The following is an 18,775-nucleotide window of genomic DNA, read 5'->3' on the forward strand; positions in this document are numbered from 1 at the left end:
AATTGATTCACAGGGAAGCAAAGATCAACTAAAAGAGGTATGGGAAGAGACTGATGGATTGGATCCTAATGACTTTGACCCCAAGACATTTTTCAAATTACATGGTAACACATTTAATACAAATATTAATATTTATGTCTGCTGTTTGAGAGATTATAGTTGCTTTATTCTTAACTGATTTTTGCCAAGGTCTAATATCGAGTCCTATTGACAGTAAATGTTTAGAATTTTTCTCTAGGATAATAGAATAGTCTTTTTTGATGACCTGCAGCATAAAATACTTTGAGTCAGTAGCTGTGTCTTTTACCTGATTTAACTGTTGACTCACTATGACTTACTGTAAGGTTCTCCGTAAATGTGAAGGTAATTCTGTGACTAGCTAGGTTATATCTAACACGCTTTATGCTGTAATATTAAAATTTACTTTTTTTCCTATAGCATACTGTTTCACTTTATATTTTTGAAAAAAATGGTTAAGATATATTTGTCTAAAAAAACTATGAATTATAAATTAGTAGTAAATTGTTATCCATTGGACTGATCTGAGGCTTCATAAAAAAGGAGGCAACATTCTCTGTAGCGTATGGCTGGTTCATGTTAGTACCACTTCTGCAAGTCAGTTGTGAAGAGTTGTATTTTAATTATTGATTTTTGAAGGCATTAAAATCAATTTTTGCATTTGTGACTTTTTAAACTTCAGATGTCAATAATGATGGCTTCCTGGATGAACAAGAATTAGAAGCTCTATTTACTAAAGAGGTAAATGAGTTCATTTGAGTGTTCAGTGTTTTTGCTCTTTTGTTTTCCATTATTTTCCTGCCTTTTATGTTGGTTTTAAACTTTTCTTTTTAGTTGGAGAAAGTATATGACCCCCAAAATGAGGAGGATGATATGGTAGAAATGGAGGAGGAACGGCTTAGAATGAGGGAACATGTAATGAATGAGGTATGTTTAAAAATTTTTAGGATTATATGTTATTTCAATGGATATTCAAGTTCTTGTAATAAATCTTAACATAAAGTGGAAAATAAATACACAGAGTAGTTATTTAATTGAATTTTGCATTTTTTGACCCAGAATATTTGGTAGACTTCCTTAGTATAAATAAAGTTATTTTGAAACTACTTTAAAATATTTTAAAATTTAAAAGGTTTTTATTTAGGAGATTAAGATGCTGTTGCATGTCCTTTAGAAGTAAAAGATAAGGTAGTCTAATATTTGATATTTTATTATTTTTTAAAGATTTTATTTATTATATTTGACAGAGACACACAATCAGAGAGGGAACAGAAGCAGAGGGAGTGGGAGAGGGAGAAGCAGGCTTCCCACTGAGCAGGGAGCCCTATGCCTGGGCTCTATCCCAGGAACCTGGGATCATGACCTGAGCCGAAGGCAGATGCTTAACAACTGAGCCACCCAGGCACCCCGAATATTTGATATTTTAAAAGTCTGTGTTTTTATTAAGAAAATCCAAAAAATCCAATACCATAATGGTTTATAACAACTTATTTATTTCTTGTTCACATTATTAAGCTGAGAACTTTGGTCATAGACATTGGAGGACGGTAACTAAAGCCCACAGTTTTGTTTCTGTTATTTTCACCTGATGTTTGAGCTATTGGTGATGAATTGGGATTTCTGTTGACTGCTGGCATCCCATGTGTCAAATGAATTTCTCTTGCTGTTACGGAGTTCACTTTTGCAACTGAATGGCTATAAGAGCCATTGAAGAGGATTGGGAGCGGTTGTCAACATTAATTTTGATTTAGTTAGTTTTCTTAAAGAAAAAATACTGAGAGAATGTTAATGTAAACTCCTTTACTCTTGGCTCAAACAGTCCTCTTTCAGGAAAGGTTATTTTTCTTGGGATTTTACATGGTGTGGTGAGGGAAGAAGACCATAATAGTTTAGCCAGTCAGATCAGCAGCCTCAAGCATGGTGATCTTTTGAGTATTAGGTGTATAGATATCTCACTGTATTTTCAAATCTGAATAATACAGAAGATAGCAATATCTATATTTGGATTCTAATATAATATTCAGTGTTCTGACTTTCACCCCCTACCCCATCCCTCCGTTTCTGTGGATGCTGCGTTAGCCTTAATTGCTGTATGTTTGTGTAGTAGCAACTATTAGAAGACAATTTCTAGTGATATGAGAGTTACTTTATTTTATATATACTTTTTTTTTTTTTTTAACCAGGTTGATGCTAACAAAGACCGATTAGTGACTCTGGACGAGTTTTTGAAAGCTACAGAAAAAAAGGAATTCTTGGAGCCAGATAGCTGGGAGGTGAAATTATACAACAGTTCATTCTATTTTTAATTTTTATTTTCCATTATGTTTGAATGTAGAGCCTTACTATCTTGGCTTTTAGATAAAATATCAGTATAAAATAATGAATGTAACTTTTTGTAAAACTTGTGGCAATTGACCTCTTATTTGTAATCATGTTACATCTAATTAGCAGTCTTTTTAAAATTTTACTTTTTTCTAAAGGTAAAATAGTGTTCATTCTTAAAAATTAGAAATATAGATACATTGAAAGAATAAATTAGAAGTTACCTGTAATTCTACCTTTCAGAGGAAGATACTTAATTTATGCATTGTGTTATGCCAATTTGGAATTGTTTGTATCTTTAGTGTATGCATGTATAGCACACAATATAGAGTATACTGCCCCATTTTTATTTTATTTTACTTTAATTAATTAATTACTCTTTGAAAGAGAGAGAGAGAGAGCAAATGAGGGGGAGGAGCTGAAGGAGAGGGAGAGAATCTTGAGCAGGCTCCATACCCAGCATGGAGTTTGATGTAGGGCTTGATTTTATCACCCTGAGATCATAACCTGAGCCAAAATCAAGAGCCGGGTCCTCAACCAACTTAATCACCCAGGCACCCCTGTCCCATTTTTAATTTACATGTACACATAAACTCCTATATCTCTATGTATATTTTTAAATATTTTTATGTATTTATTTGAGAGAGAGCACGAGCAGTAGGAGGGGCAGAGGTAGAGGCTGAGGGACAAGCAGACTCCCTGCTGAGCTTGGAGCCCATGCAACTCAATCCCAGGACCCTAAGACCATGACCTGAGTGGAAGTCAGGCTTAACCTACTGAGCCACCCAGGCACCCCCTCCTGTCTTTATAGTCTTATGGCATCATACTGTATGAATGTCTTTGTATGTTTGAGAAATTCTGTGTTTTTTAATGTTAGCAGTATTTCATGATGTCATTCTTTAAAAGACAGAGTTTAGAAATGTTTCCTTAGCATGCAGTTTTGTGATTATAGCATAATTTATATAACCATTGGAACAGATTTAGCCACTTGGGTCAATTCCCAATTTTTTTACTGTAGTAATTAACACTATGACAACTCTTACATCTTTGGGTATCTATAATTTCCCTGGGATTAATTCCTAAGAATAAAACTATTCTCAAGGTTTATGACCATTTTTAGTTTCTAAAAATATTTTGTTGAAATGCCCCAGAAAGGCATACCAGTATATTCCATAGTTTACTGTGAATACACATTTTTTTTTTTGTGCATACACATTTTAAAGAGAATAGTTGAGAGGTAGCAACTGGAAGAGTTTGAAAAAAAAGTTGTCATTTTCTATACAAAATATAAAGATTACTATTTCTTTCTCTCTTTTTTTTTTTTTTAAAGATTTTATTTATTGATTTGACAGACAGTGATCACAACTAGGCAGAGAGGCAGGCAGAGGGTGGGGGAGGAAGCAGGGCTTCCCGCCAAGCAGGGAGCCTGATGTGGGGCTTGATCTCAGGACCCTGAGATCATGACTTGCGCCAAAGGCAGAGGCTTTAACCTACTGAGCCACCCAGGTGCCCCTCAATTAGATTTTTAATCTGTGGATCCATTTGTCCAGAAAATAGTTTGAGATAGGGTGACCAACTGTTCTGGTACAGCCTGTGCTGAGGAGTTCCCTGGGGTATGAAAGTTTTTGGTGCTCAATCAAGGATAGTCCCAGGATGACTGTTGATCAGCGTAGTTTGAGATTAAAGAAATCATATTTTTTTTGGTCCTGTTTTTTTTCTGACATTTGTAATATTTCTGGACTTTGGTGAAGAAGAAGAATGCTAAGATATTTGAACATTCATTCCATTTATTTCTTCTGGTGAACTAGATCAATAGGTAATTACATACTTTCTTTTCATTTTAATATAATTTTAGATTTACAAAAGAGTTATAAGAATAGACAAGGAGGGGCGTCTCGTTGGCTCAGTGGGGTAAGCCTCTGCCTTAGGCTCAGGTCATGATCTCAGGGTCCTGGGGTGGAGCACCACATCGGGCTCTCTGCTCAGCAGGGAGTCTGCTTCCTCCTCTCTCTCTCTCTCTCTCTTCTCTCTCTCTCTCTGCCTGCCTCTCTGCCTACTTGTGATCTCTCTCTGTCAAATAAATAAATAAAATCCTAAAAAAAAAAAAAAATAGACTAAGGAATTCTTGAATACCCTTCCCCTAGATTTCCCATTTTACTACAGTTATTCTCTTTATCTCTTTCTCTATTTTTAATCTATGTATATATGTATTTTTTTTAAAGATTTTATTTATTTATTTGACAGAGATCACAAGCAGGCAGAGAGAGAAGAGGAAGCAGGCTCCCTGCTGAGCAGAGAGCCCGATGCGGGCCTCGATCCCAGGACCCTGAGATCATGACCTGAGCCGAAGGCAGCGGCTTAACCCACTGAGCCACCCAGGCGCCCTATATGTATTTATATATAATATATATCATGTTTTTGAGAGTTAGTTGCACACAGTGCTGCTTTAACCTTAAAAACTTGAGTGTGTATTTTTTGCAAACAAGGATTTATCTTGCATAATCATGGTAAAATTATCTGTGATAGCTACACGCAGAAAACTCTTCTCCAGTCTCTAGACTTGATCGAGATTTTTTGTTAATTTTCCTAATACTGTCCTTTAAAACAAAAGAAAATCCAGGATCATACTGAATTTAGTTGTAATGTCTTCCTAATCTCCTTTAATCTGAAACAGTTCCTGAGTCTTTGTATCTCATGGCATCCATATTTCTAAAGAGTATAGACCAATAATTTTGTAGGATATCCCTCAGTTTGAGTCAGTCTGCTGTTTCTTTAGGACTCCTGCTTTTGGTAGAAATACCACCAAAGTGATGCAGAGTGCATCATATCATGAAGCATATGCTGCTGATTATTTTCATAACTGACAATATTAATTTTGATTATTTGGTTAAGATGGTGCCTATCATGTTTCCTATTTTTTCTTTTGTAATTTAAATAGTACCTTGTCTAACCCACCATACTGCCAGAATCAGAAGTCAGAATTAAAAAAAAAAAAAAAATTACTCGACATCATATCTAAAGTATTTGGAAATACGAATTTTAAGCATTACTTTAATAGTTATGGAAGTGCTTGACTGTTTTCTCAGGAACAGACACCCATTCTTTTACTGTTTATTTTAAAAAAGATTGTGCTGCTATAAACACATTTTTATATAAAGCTTTTTATGTGTTTAAGGTTATTTTGTAGGATGGATTCTCAATGTAGCACCAATAAGACCAAGGGAATCTTTTTAGGGCAGTTGATATATTTTATAGAAGTATTTTTCAAAAGAATTGCATTACCACCATTACCACTGTTTTAAAAAAAAAGTCTTCGAGGGCATACTTTGAGATTCATTATCTACTAATTTTAGCATTCACTGATAAATCTTGCCAGAATCCATTATTACAATGACTATTGACAAATGGTGATTTTCTAACCATCATTCCTTCCATATTTATCAGTTGGCTTTCTACAATAAGGAAGAGCTATCCCTTCTCCCAACCCACTCCCATCCCCTTACTTGATTCAAAAATGAATCCTTAAAAAATAAAAAAATTAAAAAAAGAAAAAAAATGAATCCTTACTATCCTGATTTATTTCGATGCCCAAATTGCCCCAGATTTGGCTGGGAGTTCCTTCAGACTGGCTTTTATATCCTTTTGGCATGTCTCCTATCATTCTTTGAGGACTTTCTTACTTTTTAGCATCATAAGATGTTCAAGGCTCATCTCGTTCTTTCTCCATCCCACCTCTGGGATGTTGAGCAACACTGGTCCCTTTTAGTGGAGATCGTTATCACAGACTAGGATTTGGGCACTGGATGTGTTTCTTGTTACCAGGGAGTCTTTGCTTCTAGACTTTGTCAGATAACAGAGTTGGGTAATTTAAAAAACATCTAAATGTGTGTGTGTGTGTATTTATATATATATATATACATATATATTTAAATTTGTATTATGTGTGTCTGTATATGCGCAAATTATACACATACACAGATACATTCATATTCATCTTGGTGTATTTAGGTACCAATATATATAAAACTTGATGAACTCATTGGGGCTTCTGGGTGGCTCAGTAGGTTAGGTGTCTGCCTTTGGCTCAGGATGACCTGAGGACAGGGTCCTGGGACAGAGCCCAGTGTGGGGCACACTACTCAGCATGGAGTCTGCTTCTCCTCCCTTTGTCCCTCCCCCACCCATGCTCACTCACTCTCTCTCTCAAGTAAATAAATAAAATCCTTAAAAAACAAAACAAAACATAAACTTAGTGAGTGCACACTGATACCTTCTTAAATTTCAGTCCAATGCCAGTACAACATCCTATCTCTTCCTCTTTTCCATATTTCATATGAAACCTGGCTCCTATTTTCCACAATATTATTCCACTTATTTCCTCAATCCTAGAATGTATACAGTGTTTCAGATTGCTAAACTCTGCAAAAAGGAATTTATTATTTGTTTAGATTTTTGTTGTTGTTTTTAACCTGAGCATGTAGTCTGAATACTGTGACCCAAAGTTTGTTGGTTAGTTCTTTTTTCTCCCTTCTGTTTATTCACTTAAAATAAAAGTATGATTTATTTTCTTTTGTTTATAGTCAGTTTGGGTTTTCCTGTCCTTGTGAATTTTCTTTCTTCTCTTTTCTTGAGTGTATGAAACACTGACAAATTTCTAAAAATCAAACCTGTATGAAAAAGTTGTATTCAGAGAAATATGATTTCTTTTCCTGCATTCTCTCTGTCCTTTCTACCCAGTTCTCTTCATTGTTCTATAGGTAATCAATTTCATTAGCCTTGGATTTTTCCTTTTGCTCAAATAAATGCATAAATATGTTTTCTTATTTCCCCTTACTGAAAGCTATATTATGATAGATACTCTTTCTTATACTTTGCTAATCATAGAATTTTCAAGCTGAATTAAACCCTATTGGACATCCAAGATTATTCTTTCCTCATTTTGTTTCCCATTTTTTTTTTTCCTTTTAGACATTGGATCAGCAACAGCTCTTCACAGAGGAAGAACTGAAAGAATATGAAAATCTTATCTCCTTACAAGAAAATGAACTTAAGAAAAAGGCAGATGAACTTCAGAAACAAAAGGAAGAGCTTCAGCGTCAGCATGACCAACTTGAGGCTCAGAAGCTGGAATATCATCAGGTGGTATTTATACAATGACTGTGGCATTAAAAGGAATTTTAGGTGCTGTGCTAAACGCATGTGTTTTTTGTAATATAATATTTCAATGTCCTATTAGCTATATTATTTTAAATTTTAGTATTTTAAAAACTGCTTTGTTGCATATTAATCTAAATTTTAGAGTTTGAATATCTCATTTTAGAAAACACTTTTCAATTAGTTTGTTGTGGTTTGTCAAAGGTCATGAGAAAATAAAAGAATACTTACTTTTAAGACATTCTTTTTCCATGCACTAGGTTGTACAGCAGATGGAACAAAAAAAATTACAACAAGAAATTTCTCCATCAGGGCCTGGTGGAGAATTGAAGTTCCAGCCACGTATGTAACTTTATTATTTTTTTTCTTTTGTTTAAGGAAATAAGAATATTGAATAAGTTGAAATCTGTGTTTATTACAAATGTAATTTCAAATCATTAATATCTATGGTATTTACTATATATTTGGGGAAAGAGCACAACTTGTACTACAGAAAAATGTAGTACAGAAAAACATACAGAAATGAGCCTTCCAAAATGTCTATGCATCAGCTCATTTCAAAAGCTATTTAATTTGATAGCTGTATTTATGGTGAAATGATTTATTTCAACCTTATTCACAATTCTTTCTAATCAGTTATCAATATTGTTAGTGAACATGTTAATTGTAATCTATGATTAGCTAAGTGTATTTTAAAATGCTTTATATATATAATACATACAGATATTTTATATATATACACACATACATAATATATATGTGTGTGTATATGTATGTGTGTGTGTGTATGTATATATATATATATATATATATATATATATGTGAAGATTCAGAAGAAAGGGAGATACCTTTAAAATGATAACTTTTTTTTTTTTCCAAACAGACATTTAAAGTCCGAAGTCCACCAGAACTTGGGAGAAAACTGTTAAATTAACATCTGTGTCATCTTTTTACTGCCCTTCCTTTTTTTTTCTGCTCAATAAATACTTTAAAGCATATATGGAATAAAGGAAGATACTTTTTAAATGAGAACACATCTTTTCAGGACACAGATATTTAAGGCTTAAAGTCCACCATAACCAGGAAGAATACAAACTCAGTATCTGCTCTCACTTTCATACCTCTCTCCTTTTTAATTTGTTCTCCTTTAATGATTTAATTCAGTGGCCATAATTATCCCATTATTTAATGAAACTATCAGTAACTGTTTAAGTGAGAAATTTCTGTACTGCTTTTAAAGTAAATTTATATTGTCATCACTTAGTCATAAAGATAGTCTTTTACAGGTGCTTATTATCCCCTCTCTTGATAAAAGTCTCTTTGTTGTTAATAATTCTTCTGAGAAGACCACACTTTCCCCCAGTGTTTCTTGGTAACTTCTTCCTATTTCCAGCAACCTTACCTGCTAGAAATTCTTCTACTGAAGAGCTTTTGCTACCACTTCAGGTCATTTTTGGGTTCATATATTTGCTTTCTATTCTATTAAGATCAGGTTCTGCTACAAAAACAAACAAACAAACAAACAAACCCAGAAAAACCAAAGATAACAGTGTTTTAAACTAAATAGGAATTCTTCCCTCTTCCATAAAGGAAATCTGGAGGTAGGTGGTATCAGGTTCCTAACTCTCTCCTCTGCTATCCTCAGTACATGGTTTTTGTCCTCAAGTTACCTCATTCTCACTGTCCAAGATTGCTTTTGGAGGCAGTGGGCAAGAGGAGGAAAAGGAGCTTCTCCCCAGTTGCACAGGCTTCCTGGACTGAGTGTTCCTGGAGAACCACAGATTTTAACTTACATCTCATTGGTCATATCGCTGCTAGGGAATCAGAGAAATCCTTGTGGCATTGGAACCAGCTAAAAGTTAGGATCTTTAACTAAAGAAGAAGGAGGTTATGTTTCGTACACAACTTTCAGTTCTAATCCATACAGCTTTATTGGCTACCTATATTTCTGTGTACACTCTTCGGAAACATAGAAAACACTCACTTCTCCTGCCCCAAAAGGAAATCTGCCACATCCAATCCATTATTGCATATGGCTCAAAGACCATAATATCCTTGTATAGTCCCCACTATCAGGTTAGTCTATAGATCTATTGTTCTGCCCATCTACAGGCTAAACAAGGTGTCTGCCTCATGAGTACCAAATGCATAATGGTGGGATAGGTACAGGATAACGGCAATAAAATCGATCTTTCAAAAGAGGGGAAAATAGCAACCCCCAATCCATAACACTTAAAAGGTACTGCTTGGCAAAAATAACAAGGTGTCTCTGCTCAGTCTGTGAATGTATTCCTTGATTTTTGCATCAGGCAACCCCTGATTCACTTTTGTGGGAGGAACTCCCTTGTCGAATGTCCTCAGGGGCCCTTGGCGCTGCCTTCCAGGAAGTTTTTCTTGTCCATTAATTTTCAGGGATACATCTGAGTGGTCAGGGGAAAGGGTGCTGATCTTGGGGGCTGGGCGCCACTTCCTGTTTTGCTGGGTTTAGGGGCTTGGGCATGTTTTAAATAGTTACAGGCTGTTGCAGGCCAGGTTTGGGGTTTGTATTTGTTTGATTTTGGTTTTTGGCAAAAAAATTTCCTAGAAACTAAGTATATTTCTGGTCTGTCTTTCTCAATTATTCCAATGAGTAACCACAAAGATCTTGCCAAGACACAGTTTTTAATAGCAACATCATCTTTTACTTGCTGGCTTTTGTGCTCTCTCTCTCCCCTTGGGTCTTAAATGAACGGTACCCACTTGGAACCATTGGGCTTGGATGGGCTGGCAACAGTCTGAGTCTGATTTCTTTCCTTAGGATGGCTGCCATTACTTGACAGAAAGTTCTTGAGAAAAGGTTGAGGCAGAAAAAGAAAAGGCAGAAAAAGGTTGAGGATGCTTTCATACCTTCCTTAGAACCCTGACTGATAACTGTTTCACTTATCAGTATGGTAGTTAGCTGACTTTTCCAATTTTTCAGGGCTCCAGATTTGGGACTTGTCAATTTGTTTTGTAGAGAGCTATTCCCTCGGCAAAGCTATATTCCTTTCCAAATGTCTTGTTAGCCTTAGCCTGAGTCACATCTCTCCTGTAAGACTTTGCTGAGGGTTAGAAGCAGCCCACATGCTAGTATTCAGATGTTCTACCACTACTTCCTTTTATACCTTAACCTTAGTGGCATTAAGGTCTCACTGCCCAAAGCCCTGCCTCTTCACCTAAGCTAACTCCATATTTAAGATCCTTTTACTAGCTGTACCTTCTAGCTACCAAATTCTGTCTAGGTCAGGATTCCTGGTTGTAGATAATGCAATCTTCTTTAGCTGTTAGACATAAGGAGCTTGATTAAGGGGTGCAGAGAGCTCACAGAATCTTTGGGAAAGCGGATGAAGCAGAACCTAGGCTGAGCTTCTCAGAACTACATCACAAGAGTGGGCTGCCAGAGAAACTGCTGCTTCTGGAACAATTCGAAAAGCTGCCTGCCATCTCAAGATGCCTCCTCTTGCTGGATTAAGGCAGCTGAGAACAGTTGCCAGCTCCAGAACTGAATCACTTCTGCTCAGATTTGTGGTGGCAAAAGTGGACAGACACCTCATGAGCTGCCTTTCTCCCCATGTAACTTGGTTCTGAGCAAAAGTCTCAAGTGAGTACATCTGGTCGACTGGGCTAATCATATCTGGAACTCTAGCTGCAAGGGTGGCTGGGAAATCCTAGTATTTAGCTTTACTACCTCTGTACTACAAGAAGGCATGTTTAAAGCTGTTGAGTGAGCTAATCTGTTGTAACATCTCATAATTTTAAAGATTTTATTTCTTTATTTTTGAGAGAACTAGCAGGGGGAAGGGAAGGGGCCAAGGGAGAAGCAGGCTCCCCACTGAGCAGGGAGCCTGATGCAGGACCAAGTCCAGGATCCTGGGATGATGACCTGAGCTGATGGCAGATGCTCAGCTGACTGAACCACTCAGATGCCCAACATCTCATAATTTTACACTGTGTCTCTTCACATTAATAATTTTAAAAACTCTTAGTCCTCATTTTTACAAAATTTAAAAATAATGACTGCATACTCCAAGGATATCTCAGATTTTTTTTTTTTTTTTCTTAAATCACAGATCCCGGGTGCCTGGGTGGTTCAGTGGGTTAAGCCACTGCCTTCAGCTCAGGTCATGATCTCAGGGTCCTGGGATCGAGTCCCGCATCGGGCTCTCTGCTCAGCAGGGAGCCTGCTTCCTCGTGTCTCTCTCTGCCTGCCTCTCTGCCTACTTGTGATCTCTCTCTGTCAAATAAATAAATAAAATCTTTTTAAAAAAATCACAGATCCCAAAATTAAATGTAGCAATCTGGGAAAGTTCTACTTATATATAGCTTTAAAAAAACATTCAAAAGAATCACTCAACAGAGTAATGCCTTGTTTCTTTAGAGATGGAGGATTTCTATCTCTATTGTTTAAATTGTAGGGAACATTTAAAAATGATCTGGCTTATCCTTTTGTTGGTGACTCTTATCTGTGACAAGAAACTGATAAGATGGGGATTCACCCAAGGTAAACTTTTTTAGATGGTGGACTGGGGTTCAATCAGAAAGGCATTGGAGGCGTGCCTGGGTGGATCAGTTGTTAAGTGTTTGCCTTTGGCTCAGGTCATGATCCCAGGGTCCTGGGATCGAGCCCCACATCGGGCCCCACATCGGGCTCCCTGCTCAGTGGGGAGCCTGCTTCTCCCTCTCCAGCTCCCCTGCACTTGTGTTCCCTCTCTTGCTATCTCTCTTTGTCATAAATAAATCTTAAAAAAACAAAGGCATTGGAGACAACAGTATTGTACTATGATTACATAATTGATAAATATGGATACAGGGTAATCATATGAGAATATATAAATGTATCAAAGTAACATGTACATCTTACATTTACATGATGTTATATGTCAAATATATTCAATTAAAAATAGAATTGGAGAATAATTTAGAGACATTTCTTTTTTTTTTTTTTTTTAAGATTTTATTTATTTATTTGACAGAGATCACAAGCAGGCAGAGAGAGAGGAGGAAGCAGGCTCCCCGCTGAGTAGAGAGCCGATGCGGGACTCCATCCCAGGACTCTGAGATCATGACCCGAGCCGAAGGCAGCGGCTTAACCCACTGAGCCACCCAGGCACCCCTAGAGACATTTCTTAAAATGACCCTTTGGAATGAGTAATAATGGGTAGATATTACCATAGACATACCTCACAGTTTTCAGCAAATTTTTATAATTTATATTATTTAAAAAACGAGGAGCACCTGAGGGGCTCAAATGGTTAAGTGTCTGCTTTGGGCTCAGGTCATGGGTCTCCAGGTCCTGGGATTGAGCCCTGCATGTCAAGTTCCCTGTTGAGCTGGGTGTCTGCTTCCCCTGCTCATTCTTCCCCTCCTGCCTGCTTGAGCTCTCTCTCTCAAATGAATAAATAAAAATATTTAAAATGGAAAAAAAATTGTTAGTCCAAGTTTATCTATGGACCTAAGGAATTCCAATTCTTATGAGTATTGGGCATTTATGAGTGAATATTATTTCTTAACAGAGTTGCGAATAGTATTCTTTACAGCTCTGTTAGAAAGTATTGGTCCTGTGTTTCATTTATACCACTCTTCTTTTTATTTTTAAAATATTTACTTATTAATTTTAGAGAGAGAGAAAGAGAGCGCACACGAGTGTGGGAGGGGTAGAAGGAGAGGGAGAGCATCTCAGGCAAACTTACCACTGACTGTGGAGCCCATCATGTGGCTCCATTTCAGGACCCTGAGATCATTACCTGAGCCAAAATCAAGAGTCCTATGCTTAACTAACTGAACCACCCAGGTGCCCCTATACCATTCTAACTAATACTTTTTAGGTATTCAGTATTCTTTGATTTAGCTGACCTACTGGTATGTATTAGTAATTTTGGGTTTCGTTTCACATATGAGTTTTCATGAAGCATATACATTTTATACTTAGATATATATATAATTAGGTACATATTATTATATATATAATATGTTATATATATATAATTAGGTATACTTAGGTATATATAATTAAAATTAGATTTTAAAGTCCTCTAGAATATTTGACTCTTGCTTAAAGAAACTACAGTTTAGGAATAGTGGTAAAAAAAACAATTGGATATGGGGCTCTACATTTTTTTTTAACCAAAGTATGTTTATAGCAACATAATTTTCTATGCTAATTGAACAGATTTTATTACCAAAACCTAAATCCACATCTGTTTTTCACAGAAATAAATATATAAAAGAAATTGTACAGTTTCCTGAGAATGTGGTTTTTAAGATAGCCTAGCTAATAAAAGGGGGAGTGACAAATCTATTTTCTTGAGGCAGAAATTTTGACAAGCCTAATTCTGGCTAGTGCCTAAAATGTAATCTTTGTTTTATAGCTGTGCAGTACAACGAAGAAGAAAGTTGAAATAGAGCCAGAGTTAGATGATGAGCTTCATCGTTTTCATGTGAGATTTTTATTATCTCTTGAAGAACCTGCTGAAGAAGTCTGCTTTCACCCTTAACCACTAGTGCCTCAACTTAATACTTCAGTTCTTTTTTTTTTTTTTTTAATTGGGCGACTAAGGGGAATTGAGTAAAGTGCAAAGTGTATTTTTTTGCTCCTTGCAGGTGAAAGAATGAAAGACTGTAATGACAACTTGCTTACAAGATTTGAGAGAAATCTGGTCTTGTCTTTCCTTTTTTTTTTCCCCTCACAATGTCATTATCAAGATTCCAATTTTTCCTTACTTGCATTTAGTTTATTTTTTGAAGGAGTAGTTTGCTATGGATTAATACCCTTTTCTTAAACAATCCAAGAAGTGAGTCAGAACAAGCAGCAGCAGCAAGTGGTAAAGACACCAAATTGAAAAATTTGAATTTATGGTTACTGGCTAATATTGCCAGCCTCCTTATTAAGACAAAAGCGAAGCAAAACCAACAAATCTTTTCATTTAATTTTAGGTATTTAGATTTTCCCCCAACATTACCTATAGAATTATGTAGGAAAAAAAACCCTACATTTCATGTTTATAGATGTCTACAGTTTTCCATGCAGAACTTTTAGTTTACATTTTAATTGGCATTAGTCCTATTCTGATGAATGCCACATACCAGCTTGGTTGTTAGCCAGCTCTTGACAAGTGTATTTTTCCCTAAAAGCTTATCCTTCTATTTAACTTCAGAGCTGTGCATGCCTGTAAACAAATTTGGTTGTGTTTATAATTTATTGCAAGCAATCGATTTGACTTTTGCTGTGTAAATTTCCTTATCTCTTTTTGCTTTATTCTTAGTAATAAGTATATTTTCCAAGATTTCCGGGACTATGAATATAGATCTTGTCATTAAAATGTTAAAATATTTTATTTTACAATTCTTGTATTTTGCTGCTCCATGAAATTTAAAAAGGGTAATGATTTATATCCACATGATTTTAAAGCTATGACTTGTCTCAGTGTTTTAAAAGTGAGAGAGAAGAAATGAGATTCTATCTAGTTCTTTTTGCTTTCTCCCATGAATCATTGTATTAAAATGTTATTTTTGTTCAATTTTAGTCCACCTTAAATGTAGATTTTTAGTGATCTGAAAATATGTGTCATTTAACTAAATCCCTACCCTCATTTTAGGGTCCTTCTGTGTAGAGTATGAAACCCATGTACAGTCTGTGCCGTATTCTGTATTTGTCTTATACGATTTTATTTTACCTATTTTACTGTTCACTATTACCCTTCAGTGGTTAAAGTGATTTGAGTTTGTTTTACTTTTGAATTTTACCCTTTCTGCTCTTGGTATAGCAATACTAAGATAGACATTTAAAGGTAAATATTTTCTTATTAGTGTAGTGATGTCTTATAGATATTTTTCCTTTTCTAAAACATTTGCCATGCCTCTTACTGTTTAAACATTTTTGTGGTAGTATCGAAGGATTTTTGTCAAACACAACAATTTAAAACTCCTGTCATCATCATCTTTTTTTTTTTTTTAATTTTATTTATTTTTTTGACAGTCAGAGAAGGAACACAAGCAGGGGGAGTGGGAGAGGGAGAAGCAGGCTTCCTGTTGAGCAAGGATCCCAGGACTTGGGTCATGACCTGAGCCAAAGGCAGATGCTTAATAACTGAGCCACCCAGGAGCCCCTCATCTTCTTCTTCTTTAGTATTGAGCAATGGATGTTTGTATCTTAATATTTCTTTTCTGATTAACTCTCAGTTCTAATCCTACATACATTTCTTGTTTCCTTTGGTGTATTTTCACTCTCTTTGATATTTACAGCATGTTTCATTGAGATTCATGACTGATACTGTGGAAAAGAAAAACCATAGTTGCAGAAAGGCAGAGCTATTTAGGCAAGCAGGCAGTCATTTCCAGAGGGATTTTCTAGAGCTATTTGGACAAGCTGCTGTCATTCCTGGAGGGGTTCCTGAGTACTGGAGAGAGTAATTCTAACCCTAAACAAAATTTCTAACTAATGAGTAGAGTTCCTGACTCCTCTTCCACAGAGTGAACCAGCTATGGAGCAGATACATAACATTCAGACTCTGACGAATGTCCCTTGTCCAATTCTTTTGCTTTTTTGTGCCCTCCTTAGGTAATAATAGTTTTTTAAAGTATTTTGTGCATTCCAGCAGACATTTTCTGTCTTGCAGTTGTTAATAAAAGGGGAGAAAAGTATTCTTTTTTTGTAATAGAAAGACCATGACATGAATTTTGCAATCTCTGATTAGAAGAGAAGTAGCATAATTTTTTGCCCAGATGACCTGAGGATATTTTGTTTGTTTGTTTTTTGTTTTTAAGATTTATTAATTTATTTTAGCGGGAGGGGGCGTAGAGAGAGAATCCCCAGGCATTCTCCCTGCTGAGCACGGAGCTGAGGTGGCTCCATCCTGCAGTCTTGAGACCACAACCCACTAGACCAGATCCGGAAAGCCAGAGTTGGAGACTCAACAGACTGAGCCACCCAGCTGTCCTGATCTGAGCTTTGATTAAGTTCTTTTCTCTCTGTGAACGCTCCCATTTTCTATTCTTGGACTGACTTTCCTGCAGCTGTGTTTCTAATCATCTCCTGAGTCAGTGGAGAAAGCTCTGAGTGATATAGAAAGTTATTAGCACCACTGCCGTCAGGTTTTGGGGTGTATTATCAGGCCTTTCTAATGAATTCTGCCCTTCCCTCACAATCCCAAACTATTCAACTTTTCTCCAAGGGAGTCTGTTGTATTACCACTAATGTAGATGTAGAGGTAACTTTATTGAAACAGGATTAATTTATAAAAGATTTATGTGATATACAGTAGAGGCTAAGAATTTTATTTTAATGGTAATTTTCAGCCAGTTAATGCCCAGAATGACTGTTTCATTCTTTTGGGATGGCTCTCTTGACTTCCAGATAGCTCTTTTTACACCTTTCCATCTAGTTTCAGGGCCTGAGAATGGAAGAGCTCTGGAGGGCCCAGTACTTTAGCAGAGGTGGAGGAAGGAGCCCCTTTTCAATGAAGGTGTTTCTTTCTTTGAAGCTGTTAGTCCAGGATGTGTTAGCACACATGAAGGTTATAATAAGCCCTTGCAATTTTCAAAATGTCTGTGTACCAATTTTTATGCCTCTAATTGAAAGATCGTATTTCAGGAGCAATATGTGTACATTTATATGAAAGCTTATGTCTAAAATAGGTGTGGAAGGAACCATTAGTTATTCTGTCTCTTCTGAGAAAACTGTGTCCTGGAATTAAAAAGTGAAAAGAATTTTGCCTTTCGTTTTCATGAAGGAAACCAGTGCTGCAAAATCCGTATTTTATCAATATTTATTATGTTTTAAAAAACGTTGAATAATGATGGTATATACATCCTATTTTAAAGACCATTTATTTTGTTATTACTAAATTTGGGGGATTGTGGAATTTTTTTTCAATTTAAACATTGAATTAAAAATGTAACCTTTTCTAAATATGTGGCCAAAAGTGTTCTGTTAATTTTAAAGTTTGGACAGAAATTTTATTAATCTGAAGTGTATTTAGACTTAATTCTTTTTGGTCTCTTCAGAAAATTGGGTCACTAAAAAAAAAAACCTAAATAACTGGATTTTAATTTGATAATCAGGAAGACACAGAGACTTTATACAAGTTTGTTGTATTTATATTTGTTTTTTGATGTTACATTGTAAAAATTCTCCCGGTGCAATATTTGTCAGAAAATATTATTCTTGTCCTCATTTGTATAGCTTTGTTTTTAATTATGCTAAAAGTAAAATCAGGAAAAAAATGTAATATTTTGTGTAATTTTCTGGGGAAAAAAGACAAACTTGGCAATGTTGAAAGAATGGGTTGTTTGCAAAACACAGTTATAGAGTCGTACAATCTGAGGGCCTTAGAGATCATGTACCAAAGAAGGAATTCCTTTTCCAGCATTTCGGAGTACCCAACCCCTGCTTCCAGTTGTGGCATAGAAGTGGAAATCCTAGTGGCTTGCAGAGTGGTTTACTGGGTAAATATGGAGATTCACCAACTAACTTCCTTTGGGGGAAGTTATTTAATGATGTCAGTAATACCAGGAGAGGACTTCTTCTCAGGTTGACTCCCTCCAAGAGGTAGCAGTTGGATTATAGAATTCTCTAGCTGGACCTAACCTTGTAGATCCCTTGTTAAAAGTGTGGCTCAGAAACTGTGACCTTCTGAAGATCCCTCAGCAAGTTGGTATCTGTGAGGGTGACCTGCCCACCTCCCAGTTCTATGCTCTTTCCTGTCTGCATGCTGTTCTGCAGGTATATGAGAGTGTAAACATTTGCTTAGTTACTGACAGTACCACGAAGTCTTCATTCGCACCCTGCCTGATCCTGTAATTCTTACAACAGCCCTGCAGGGAAGACTTTGCCATCTCAGTTTTAGAGAAGTGGAAACTGAGGTAACTGTCCCACAGTCATGGGTGGCATAGCTGGAACTTGGGTCTTGAGTCCAGGTCTGTCTGTGATTTTCTGTAGATTACATACATTGTTTTTAATGAGGCAAGGAAAAAATCAATGAGACTCCTGGAATGCAAGATGCTGGGGCAAGAGGTGTGTGCATTTATTATAATAGTATGCACTGCCACTTGTGTTCTGAACTTTGTAGTTCAAAATGATTTAAAAGCTGTTCTGGAGATGGTTAAACATAATGATTACTGAGTGAACATTTTAGGTTTTGCTGAAGGAGGTCAGAAGCCACATTTTGGTTCATAAGGGAAATTAAGGGCTGCTTTTTGATGTTTGACTAAAGTGTTCTGGGAGTACAGAATGTAAATTTAAAGATAATATATATGTGTGTCTCCA

The 18,775-nt window shown here is 36.1% G+C and overlaps 1 protein-coding gene and 1 long non-coding RNA gene across 4 annotated transcripts in view; both read left to right on the forward strand.

Annotated features, from left to right (window-relative positions):
* Positions 1-8,492, forward strand: part of NUCB2 (nucleobindin 2) — a 49,289-nt gene extending 40,797 nt beyond the window's left edge. For 2 of the 3 annotated variants that reach the window (XM_059137432.1, XM_059137422.1), the window contains exons 8-14: positions 14-104; positions 701-759; positions 853-945; positions 2,202-2,291; positions 7,309-7,479; positions 7,755-7,836; positions 8,378-8,492. In XM_059137432.1, the coding sequence (XP_058993415.1) occupies positions 14-104; positions 701-759; positions 853-945; positions 2,202-2,291; positions 7,309-7,479; positions 7,755-7,836; positions 8,378-8,385 (594 nt within the window). In that variant the 3' untranslated portion in view covers positions 8,386-8,492. Of the gene's footprint in view, positions 1-13; positions 105-700; positions 760-852; positions 946-2,201; positions 2,292-7,308; positions 7,480-7,754; positions 7,845-8,377 lie in introns of those variants that run through there. The other variant, XM_059137438.1, reaches the window with a different exon arrangement.
* A 624-nt stretch (positions 8,493-9,116) lies between these two features.
* On the forward strand, positions 9,117-17,811 carry LOC131809966 (uncharacterized). Its single transcript, XR_009345351.1, has 2 exons — positions 9,117-11,113; positions 13,881-17,811. It is a non-coding gene; the product is annotated as an uncharacterized LOC131809966 (long non-coding RNA).
* Positions 17,812-18,775: the final 964 nt, after the last annotated feature.

This window comes from Mustela lutreola, chromosome 1, assembly GCF_030435805.1.
Source record: "Mustela lutreola isolate mMusLut2 chromosome 1, mMusLut2.pri, whole genome shotgun sequence".
Lineage (NCBI taxonomy): Eukaryota > Metazoa > Chordata > Mammalia > Carnivora > Mustelidae > Mustela > Mustela lutreola.